This window comes from Camelus ferus, chromosome 10 (assembly GCF_009834535.1).
Source record: "Camelus ferus isolate YT-003-E chromosome 10, BCGSAC_Cfer_1.0, whole genome shotgun sequence".
Lineage (NCBI taxonomy): Eukaryota > Metazoa > Chordata > Mammalia > Artiodactyla > Camelidae > Camelus > Camelus ferus.
Genome location: NC_045705.1, coordinates 6,374,697 through 6,386,492, shown reverse-complemented (window position 1 = coordinate 6,386,492; position 11,796 = coordinate 6,374,697). Strand labels below are relative to the sequence as shown.

The 11,796-nt window shown below is 37.3% G+C and overlaps 1 protein-coding gene across 1 annotated transcript; it reads left to right on the top strand.

Moving 5' to 3' along the window:
* Window positions 1-1,437: 1,437 nt before the first annotated feature.
* LOC102505604 (tubulin alpha-1A chain) lies at window positions 1,438-2,952 on the top strand. Its single transcript, XM_032488284.1, is given in 2 exon segments — window positions 1,438-2,687; window positions 2,689-2,952. Coding segments are annotated over 2 exon segments (1,242 nt in total). The 5' UTR covers window positions 1,438-1,533; the 3' UTR covers window positions 2,777-2,952.
* Window positions 2,953-11,796: the final 8,844 nt, after the last annotated feature.

Here is an 11,796-nt window from a genome sequence, read left to right as displayed (position 1 = left end):
CTCAACTGTTTCTAACGCTATTAGGTGTCACAAAAAATACGAGAGAGATATTTTTGGTTTCGCTGGTACCTGTGACTCCTTCCATCTTGATAAGTCTTAACACACTATGTGCTTTCCTACGGAGTAAAAAGAGAATTCTAGTGGGCTGATAATTGTTAGAAGAATTTCTTTTTATGCTTTAGATTATCTACTTATTTTCTGGTTAAAAGAGAGATATCTCTTTCATAGAACGAGGTTCGCAATGTATTTTTTCCCAATATTCTTTGTTATTTCAAACCTTGATCTTTCAGGCTATGATCATCGTGTCTTGCCTTGGCATTGAGCTTTGTCTTCTGAAGAGCTGGAAATATTTACTTTGCACATAAGTTGGGGATGATAACCAAATCAGAAATAAATAGTTAGTACTTGACTCTGTCATTCTCTGACATAAGTAGTCTGTAGAACTGACATAATGTTGATAATTTATTTTTATGTGTTATTTGCAATATACCCTACAGTACTGTTATAATAATCAATCCTGTTGTTTGAACATCTTATGCCAATTGTCATCATATTTACATATGTTCAAAATACACCTAAAATTTAAGTAGACAATGTCATTGTTGTTGTATTGGCTGAAGACATAGCTTTTTCTTTCTTTATGTATTTCTAATCACAGAATAATGACTCTAGTATATAGAATCACAGTCAAACAGAAAGATAATTTCTTAATGCTTCAGTCTGTGTACTTTAATAAAGTAGGTTAGACAGGGATTTCTTCATGGGTCGTGTTCAGATTCATGACATAGGCTGCCCAAGAGATCGAGGAGAACTGTTCTGACAGGAGTTCTACCAAGTGAGGCTTTGAAATTAGTTGCTTTGAAGATACAACCTAGGGTGTGTGCTCAGGCACTGAGGTACAGAAAAGATAATATTATTGGTAGGAGTCTTCAGGGATGGGGTTCATATATTATTTATCTTTATATAACTGATTTAAATTTTAGCTCAGTGCCAAACACTGAGTGTGGCCTCAATGACAGTTTGATGACAATACAACTGAAGATCTGGGTGTGTGTATGTGTGCACATGTCATTTTTGAGCATGTTAACAAAGTTGCATATGTAACTCATTGTGAGACATATCACCCAGATGTGATTCTATTCAACTATATTCCCATTATAAGATTGCGTACAATTTTCTCATCTTGACTGAGGGTAAGCTTCAGCCTTGATCTTGGTCAAACTGCCAATATTTGAATTGAAATCACATATTTTTAGCTCTGCATTTATTTTCACCCAGATAGCTAACTTTTCTGTATAGAAGATTCTCCAAGAGAATTACATTTCAAAAGAAGATCCGGCAGGTTCTCTTACATCAATCGCTTAAGGGTTGCACTGTAAGAAGCAACAACCTCTCCTCCATCTCCTCAGCAGCCGCAATACAGCAACTGTGCGTGAGTGCATCTCCATCCATGTTGGTCAGGTTGGTGTCCAGATCGGCAATGCCTGCTGGGAGCTCTACTGCCTGGAACACGGCATCCAACCTGATGGCCAGATGCCAAGTAACAAGACCATTAGGGGAGGAGACGACTCCTTCAACACCTTCTTCAGTGAGACAGGCGCTGGCAAGCATGTGCCCAGGGCAGTGTTCGTAGACCTGGAACCCACAGTCATTGAAGAAGTTCGCACTGGCACCTACTGCCAGCTCTTCCACCATGAGCAGCTCACCACAGGCAAAGAAGATGCTGCCAATAACTATGCCTGTGGTCACTACACCATTGGCAAGGAGATCATTGACCTCGTCTTGGACCGAATTCAGAAACTGGCTGACCAGTGCACAGGTCTTCAGGGCTTCTTGGTTTTCAACAGCTTCAGTGGGGGAACTGGTTCTGGGTGCACCTCCCTGCTGATGGAACATCTCTCTGTCGATTATGGCAAGAAGTCTAAGCTGGAGTTCTCAGTTTACCCAGCACCCCAGGTTTCCACAGCTGTAGCTGAGCCCTGCAACTCCATCCTCACCACGCACACCACCCTGGAGCACTCTGATTGTGCATTCGTGGTAGACAACGAGGCCATCTATGACATCTGTCGTAGAAACCTTGATATTGAGCGCCCAACCTACACAAACCTGAATAGGCTGATAGGTCAAATTGTATTCTCCATCACTGCTTCACTGAGGTTTGATGGAGCCCTGAATGTTGATCTGACAGAATTCCAAACCAACCTGGTACCCTATCCTTGCATCCACTTCCCTCTGGCCACACATGCCCCTGTCATCTCTTCTGAGAAAGCCTACCATGAACAGCTTTCTGTAGCAGAGATCACCAACACTTGCTTTGAGCCAGCCAGCCAGATGGTGAAATGTGACCCTCGCCGTGGTAAATAGGTGGCTTGCTGCCTGTTGTACCGCAGTGACATAGTCCCCAAAGATGTCCATGCTGCCATTACCACCATCGAGACAAAGAGCATCATCCAATTTGTGGACTGGTACCCCACTGGCTTCAAAGTTGGCATTAATTACCAGCCTCCCACCATGGTACCTGGTGGAGACCTGGCCAAAGTACAGCAAGCTGTGTGCATGCTGAGCAACACCACAGCCATTGCTGACACCTGGGCTCGCCTGGACCACAAGTCTGACCTGATGTGTGCCAAGTGTGCCTTTGTTCACTGGTACATGGGTGAGGGCACGGAGGAAGGAGAGTTTTCAGAGGGACATGGCTGCCCTTGAGGATTATGAGGTTGGTGTAGATTCTGTTGAAGGAGAGGGAGAGGAAAAAGGAGAGGAATACTCAAGTTAAAATGTCACAAAGGTGCTGCTTTTACAGGGAAGCTTGTTCTGTTTTAAACATTGAAAAGTCATGGTCTGATCAGTTAATTTGCATGTAGCGGTGTGTACTCTCATGTACAAGTACTGACCTATGCTTTAAAACAGAACACTTTATTACAGGTCCAAGCTATCCATTTCTCTGATGGATTTGAATAAAGTATTCCCTGTCTTAAATGAAAAAATAAAAATAAAAATAAAAAGAAGATCCTCAGAAAATCTAAACGTCAGTGTGAAAATCTGTAACTATTGTTGCTACGACTACTGTCGTACGTTTGCTGTTACACTTTTCTTATCTTCATATATTATGCACATTTTTCTCTACTAATTCAGAAAATTTATATACGTTTCACCTCCGGCACATTGTGTTTGGCACACTCTATTTATCCTATTTGGAGATTAGTTTCCTCAATGCTACAATAAGGAATAAACTTTGCTATCATGCACTTTCTTATTTTCCCCCTTTCAGTCATTTTCCAAGGCTCTTTTTTTATCCCCATAGTCTTGAGTATCTCATGACAGGTCTAAAAGCATCTGGTTCATTCGTAATTCTTAAAATTAGCCATGTGGCCATGGGACCAAAGACCTCACTGGTGACATTGTTTTGCTTCCCACCCTGGCTGTACTGAATAAAAGTGATAAGAATACATGAAACAGGTCTTTTAGGTCAACACTAACCTCAATCTTCTATCATATCTGATCTCTCCACTAAAAATCTTAGGTCTGTGTTATACCCTCTGTTTCTTCCTCAACTAAAGGGAAGATTTATTTAACTTGTCTTAGGGGAAAGAATATACTTTCAGTTAAGTTCTATTTGGAAACAGAAATCATTTCATTCTTCTATTCTCCTTTAAGCCTTCCTCACTTATCCCATGAAGATTGTCCTCATTCATATTTAAAAAGCGATGCTGAATGCTCAAACAGCAAAACACTTTTCCTAAATATGATATATGGCATATTTTCACTGATCAAAATATCAGTCAACTCAGTGGTAAAGTAGAGCATAGTGGTGTGGATTAAACAAAAGGAAATACCATGTATGAAACACACTTACAGAAGTGAGCACGGAGCCATATTAAGTACAATGGCAGCTGTTATTTACAAGTGGATTAAAGGAATTGTTCGTCAAAAACAAATGCTGTCAAGTAAAGTTTCACAGGATTATCTACAAATACACTTTCATTCGCATGCGTGTGTGTGTGTGTGTGTGTGTGTGTGTGTGTGTGTGTGTGTGTGTGTGTGTTGGTTGATGGTTGTGAATGACAGGAAGATATTTCAGTTAATAATATACTCATTTTCAGGTTTAAGGATAGGACATTGATAAGTCATTCATGGTGGCTAAGAAGAATTTTCCTGCCATGTTCAAAACTTGCATTCTTGCATGTGTCAAGACTTCCACTGAAGTAAAAGCTAATTTATGGTCTTGACATCTCCACTTCTCTTTAAATACTCCTGTGACGGGTTAGGCACATATTAAGTCCTAACTTCGTGCAGTTTAAATGATTTTACATTTGACACGTTGAAATGCGTGGCAACAGTACACCAAAAGGATCTTATAAACTGCTGCTCCAGAATCCTTAAATGTTCTGAGGAATTAGTTTTCACTGTGGAAGCGCAAACTTATTTTACCTGAGACTCTTTTCTGTTTTTGTTCCTTGTTCTTCTATCCATATGCCTTTGAGGCAAAATGTGTAACATCATTACTTTTTTTTTTACCAAGAAAAGTTGGTTTAATCTTCTAATTTGTTAAGTTTGTCCAGGGAGTCTTATGTATACACGATCTCTGTTTTCCATGAGAATTTAGATTAAGTTGACTTTGGGTTGATTTTATGTCTCCCTTCTCTTTATCCTATGTTTCTTATTTATCACAAAGCTCTATGTCTCCTTCCTTTGAAATTTTCCTTGAGCCTCAGCTTTCATGACTTTTTAATTGGCAATCTTCTGGTTAGGGATCTAATCATTTTGTACCACTGTATGAAACAAAACTTCCAAAATTTCTTCACTTCTCTCATGTATACTTTTTAATTGCCTCATGTATTTTTGTAACATGAATTTTCTTAAATGTATCTTTCATTGCTTTTTTAAGAAACTAAAATCATTCCATATTTCGTATTCTATATACCCCGAAGGATTCTATGTGAATTTCAAGGCCCTGAATTATTTTATTTCCACAATTGCTGCTTTCCTCCTACTTTACAGCATCCATATCCATTCTAATAAGGTGGAGCTCATTAGTTATCCACATTGGCCCATTGCAGACATTGGCCAAATACTCTCAATCCTGATCACTTATCCTGGGTATGTTGCTGAAAGATCGGCCCCCGTCCCTGACGAGCCAAATAACCCAGAGACTGGGTCTTGGAGTTTGGAAGAAAAGAGGCAGCTTTATTGCTTTGCTGGGCAAAGGGGACTCACAGCAGGCTGGTGCCTTCAAAACTGTGACCGCACCTTGGGGATGGGGTGGGGTGGTTATACAGCCGTAGCTCAAACAATAAAGCACCGATAACAATCAGCAGAATCATTTTCTTGTCATAAGGTTTAGAATGGCATCATGGTGTCTTCAGGCGACCAGTTCTGTAGAGGTTAGTGACTGTCAATTTTCCAAATCTTTCATCTCGCAAACGCCTGTGGCGTGGTTCTTTTTTATAATTTAGCCAATTTTGTAGGGTTACAGTTCCGTGCTCTTTTTCCTGGAGAACAACTCAGGAGCTAAGCATGATTATAACTTTTGATTACTGGAATAAAGTACAAACAGTAAGATCAATAGCTTTAGTTTTAACAATGGGCCTGGAGCTGTGAGTAGTAACCGGTCGGTCAGGTTTGTTGATCATCCTAAAGGCAAACAGAAAGGTAGGAATTTGTTAGCCTAAGTGTGGCCATTTTATTATTCCTCCTGCAGGTACTTGTAAATTTATTTCCCAGGCTCTTTTGCAGTTAGATCCAGGTCATGTGAAAGGATTTCGTTAACTGATGTATCTAAATATATGTACAATAATATGATGTATCTAAATATAATGTATCTAAATATGATGCAAAGTAATTTGAGTTTTGACCTTTATTACTTCCCCAGAGATCTTGGCTAATTTTCTCTCACCCATGCTGCTGGAAATAAAGAATTCGGAAATGATGGTATGACGTGATAGAGGAATTTGACACCTTCAGTTAACTGGTCTGAAGAGAGATGTCTCAAAGCTTCATCTGACATATAGAATTGTGATTAAATGAGAAATAAACTTTTATTCAGAAAAAACACTGATTTTTGTTGTTGTCAAAGCTGCCAGAAGTGTCCCCCTTGCCAATGTCGTGTTAAATCCATTTCTTGGCTCCTATTAGTCCCTGCAGTAGTCATGCTCTTGGATGGATTGTTTAATGCTTTTATTTATTTATTCACTCATTCATTCATTCATTCATTTGCTTGGCTGCCTTTTAGACAATGGACAATCTGAGAGAAGTGTCTGTGTTTTAACTTCAGACATATAATAGTTTCTCTCTATTTTGCTATAGGTACTAATTAATTAACTCAGAACAAACGAAACTAAATAAATCTCAAGGTCAGTTCAGGTCAGTCCTGATGTAACCAGTTTAAATATGGACAGATGTAGACAGCAAGTGCTTTCAGAGTTTGGAGAACATGAAACACAGGACAGAAATCTCTGAGGGAGGAAGACAAATGAGGGATGTCCTAGGGTTGCCCTGGTGTGGCACTTGGAGAGCATTTCCAGGTGCAGAGAGTCAACAACAGGTAGAGCCTCATCATCTTCCTGAACTATGGAAAGAGAGCTGGGGTTTAGAACACACAAAGCATCTAGAATTTGCCTGCAGCAGCAGAGCACAAGAGAGGAGAGATTAGGAAAGAGAGAGAGAAACATCTGTGGAGATCTCTGAAGAGTACCTTTCAAGTCTTCAGCTGAGTACTCAGAAGAACATGTCTGTAAAGAACCATCCGAAAGAACAATCTTTGAGGCTCAAATGAGGCCAGGAAGAATTATTGTTCTTAACAATCAAAGTGGAAAAGACTTGTAATTCACATGTCCTCAGAGTATACTGAAGGCTCTTGTCTCATTAGTGGATAAAAAGTAGCCCTAAACTGAATGTTGCTGTGGTCCTGTCTAAAAGACCCTAAATAATTGCCTCAAAAGCTCAAACTCTTTCCTAGTAACTCAACTGCATCCAATAAAAAAAATTCAAAAAAATATTTAAAATTATACAATAATATTCAGCATCCAAAACCATAAAATTTTCAGTAGCTGGCATGCAAAAAAAAAAGGCACTGCTCATACAAAGAAACAGGTAATTACAAATTGTAAAACAGAGAAAAATCAATTGAAACTTATCCAGAAGTAATTAAGATAATAGAATGTGTATTCAAAGACATTACAGTTCATCATAATTATATTCTAAATATTCAAGAAAATACATGAAAATTAAAACATATTAAATTGAGATATGAAAGATATTTGTAAAAACTCAATTGATAATTCTACGGATTTTTTTTAAATCTGAAATTTGGAAAGCTACTGGCTTGTGTTTACAAAGTTAGTTTAGACACAACAGAATAAAGTCTAATGAACTTCAAAATATAGAAGTAGAAACTACTTAAAGTGCATCACAGAAGAATAATGACAACAAATTTAAATACAGTATCAGTTAGCTCTGAGCCTAATATGTGTATAATTGGAGTTCTTGAAAGATGGGGAAGGGAAGAACGGATAAAAAATTACTTTAAGAATCATTTGAAAATATTTAAAATTTAAGAAAAATATAAACTTCATAGTCCAAAAATCATCTGAAAATATTTAAGATTTAAGAAAAATATAAACTTCAAAGTCCCTAAGCAAAAAAGACAGTAAGAATGTTACATTGGTGTATATCATAATCAAATTGTGTAAAGTCAATAATAAAGAGAAAAATTAAAAACAATTAAAGAGCAGTTAAAGGAACACAAACAAGAGTAGTAGCAAAGTCTTGTCAGAACCATGCAAGCCAAATGAGTGAAACAACATATTTAAAGCACTGAAGGAAAAAAAAAAAGTAGGAATGCAGAATGATCTTGCCAGCAAGAGAATAAAATAAAATAAAATAAAAATAAATATACACATATATATTTAAGAAAAGGCAAAATAAAAATTTCAGAAATACAAAAGCCAAAATAACTTATAGCCCTATATTTGCACAAAAGTTCCATTGCATATACAAAAACTTCTTTGTAAACTTGGAGAATGAAGCAAGAAAAAATACATATTTTGTATCTTAAACTTGTCCTACACAGTATGTTATGATTTTTCTCTTCATAAGCTGACTAAAAAAGAAACAATATTCTAACTGTATTTTAACTAAATATAGTTAAACCTAATTTAGTTAAAAATAGTATACATTTTATTTTTAAATTCATGACTTGAAGAAAAATGTATACTCTTTAACATATCTTGGCTTGAGTAAAAGTCAATTTTCTTCTTTTCTTCTAGTAGTAAATTTTTTTAATGAAATACTTTTTGAATTAATAGTATTTAGAATAATAATTTTCTATGCTCTTTGGAGAAAATAAGCCAGTCAGTGAAAAGACTCCCTTATTTTGTGACCACTTCGGAGTAAACTGAAGCATCCGAAGCCAATCTTTGTGATGAACAAAGAGGAGTGATGGAATGAGAGCCCTGTAACGAGACAGACATCTGGGCAGTGGACATCTTGCTTCTGTCAGATGATGCTTTTGGACTCATCAGGGCCATGATGATTTCCTCAAAAGGGAAAAATCCAGATAACCAAAAAATGAAGGCCACTACAATAAAACAACAGTAACTGTCACAGATACAAATCGCAGGTGCGGTACACATGATACTGGCTCACAGAAACTGATCATTCCCATTTCCTCCAACTACACCATTCAATGACATCACATCAATAGCTCAAAATCACCCACGGTTGGAGTGGTTATACCACAGACACTGTCAAGTATTACAAGTTAGTTTTTTTCCGCCTTAGGAGTGTAGTTTGTTAAACATTTGCCAGCTTACGGCTGGTTATTGGCTCATAATGTGAATGGGCACAGTGACACCTATGACTCAACACAGAGAAACAGCCCAGAAACTACACCCCAGCACTTACTATATAGTGGTATTTTCTTCTTTATTTTGAAAACTTGGATATGATGCTTAATATGTGCTATGCAATGTTCTAAGTACTTAACAAATACTAGTTCACGAAATCCTATGAAATAGATAATACAGGTAGAAGGATCAAATGTTAGTAATTGTTGTGGTTAGCTTTACTCATGGAGCTTAAAATATAATTGCAAAATAATGCTATGAAAACATGTATGTGTATGTGTTTATGTGTATATATATATATATTTAGTTTTTCTCATAAACCTTGAAATCATGAGGACGAGATGCCTAAGATAGAACTCGAATTTCCTAGCCCTGGAGAGAATCATGCTTGCTTTGCCCAGGAAAAGGAAATTGCCACTGTTATTTACAATTTTCTATTTTTTTTTTCCACACTAGTAAGATATTGATTTAGCTGACAGAATTTTCTTCCTCTCTTAATCAGAAAGAACAGAATCCTTATGTGAACTATGAGGTTCATAGAGAGAGATGACCTGAAGGGTCAAAAAGCTGCCTTAGATTTGAGAGCTGAGGTGTTTGTTCTGCAGATTAACCTGGTTAGTGCTCAAAATTTAGTGTCCCCGCTGAGTTTCACATGCTGATATTGGTATGAGATAGTCTCGAAAGATGACTTTTTTTTATTATGGCTTTAGCCATTGTATATCTGATCCCCCCAAAAAGTGGCTTTACAATTATTTTCAAATTTGGTTTCTTTTCCCAAGGTATGAGTCTCTTTCATTGACATTCACTTCATCTACTCAATGATGTGCTGGGAAAATCTTTTAATATAAAAAAATTTTAACTTGTTTTCTGGTCTCAAAGCCAGTTTAAAATTTAGAGAGAAAATATGTGGATTAAAAGATAGTAGATTATTTGAGAAGATAATGTGAGCTCAGTTAATCTGAAGCGGGTATACACAAACAGGAGCCCATTAAGAATGACGAGTTATTAATTAGCATCTACCAGGCACTTGTCATAAAGGGTGTAAGACATTTCCACTAAAGGTGAATGAGACTGGCCTCTGGCTTTGAGAAATTTAAACATTGGCATGCATATGAAATTGAAGTTAATGTTCCTAAAATATTTCCTCCCTGATAATTCATACACTATTGTACCTGGGTAGGGGTTGTGAACCATTGTGTGCTCTCAGAAACAGATCAGAAAGGGTTCATAATCCCTAGCAAGGGAATTTTCCCTTGCACGAGTACAATGAGATTGTATCTAGACCTTTGGCCAAAGGAATGGGGATATTCCACTCCAAGCTTGAATTTGTGAATCATTTAAGTCCTGCTAACCTAATCCTTCCTTATCTTCCCATTCACCCAGGTACTCAACTCAAAACTCAAAAGCTATCCTGGATTCCTCTCTTGCTCTCAGTATTCTACGAGCAATAATCGTTAGTCCAGCTCTGACCTCAGAATGAATCCTGAATCCATATCTGGGTCACCATCTCGAGTTCTCTGCTGCTCTGGTAGACCTACTTGCTGCTATCTTACCAGCACCTTACAAAGTCCCTGGCACATGTCAAGCTATTGTAGTGTGCTAAAGATTAAAAGACTAAAGAAACACTGATTAAGAAAAGAGGGAAGAAAGCGACCAACTCACTTGGAGGACTGTAGCAATTTGCAGTGCCATAAAGATAGTTGGTTTTAAACCTCAGGACACAAAATTCTAGGTTTCTATTTCTTGATTATTTTTTCCACAATGTATTCTATTGCATTCTAAATCTGAAGGAAAGAAAACACCGAATCTGTTGTTCAACTTTCACATCATTGATGCCTAGTTTTAAATTCCATATAATTGATTATTCCTAAGAGGGGGGAAAAAACCCAAAACAGTCTCACAGATTAAAGTTACCAGATTTAATAAACATGAATATAGACACCAAGTAAAATTTGAATTCAGATAAACAACAGGTGTTTTTTTTTAGCATAAGTAGTATTTACTAACCCAAATATTGCATGAAATATACTTGTAACAAAAACTATTCACTAATTATACACTTATGAACACCCTTAAAATTGATAAACTTCTATGGTCTTTTTTTTTTTAATGTAATTTTCAGAAATGAATACTGTGAATGTGTAGAAAAATCAGAAAATGTTTCTTGAATAGTACAGAACTGCAGAATGAATTTTTAGAAAAATGAACATGATTTGATAAAGATGACAGTGACAGTCTTAGCCACAGCATTAATACGGGAATGTCGCACATGATATTCTTGTACAGCTGGTCTTTTTGGAGAGAGAGTTTAACACTGGAGAGTTTGGGGAGTAGTAGGAAGAACTAAATTGTAAAGGCTCTTCATTACAGGCATGGAAGTGTGAGATTTAGCCCTGGGACAATTAGCATCTACCAGAAATTGTTGGTGAATGAAAGCAAATAATAACACATTAAGAAATTTTATTCTGAAGGTTGTGTTTAGAGATAAATTGAAGAGTAGGAAAAAGTAAGACACTACTTCGATAATTTTGGCTTGAGAGAGATGGAGGGTGATGGCAGGAAGTTTATATTGTGAGATGCATGAGAACTGATGCTGGATTCCATCTGGGAATTGAGAAGGAGAGCAAGAAAGAGACATTTCCAAAGCTTTGCGCCTGGTAGATCAAAAGAATTATAGTGCCACTGATGTGAGAAATCTAATTTTGGACGGATGATAATGAGTTCAATTTTAGCTAATTTGAATTTAATAATTCAAATAGGCAAATGGTAATATTTGAGGTCTGGGCCAGAAATGTTGGGGAGGAGTAAGCTGTGGTTCATTCCCCAGACAGAGTGCTCCGGCTTTGCCCAGACCGACCTGGTGCTTGGAGCCGGCTTGGGGTGCAACAGGTCCTGAGAGAGTCCTGCCACGGTGACAGCCCAGGTCCCAGACGGAAACACAACCACCTTG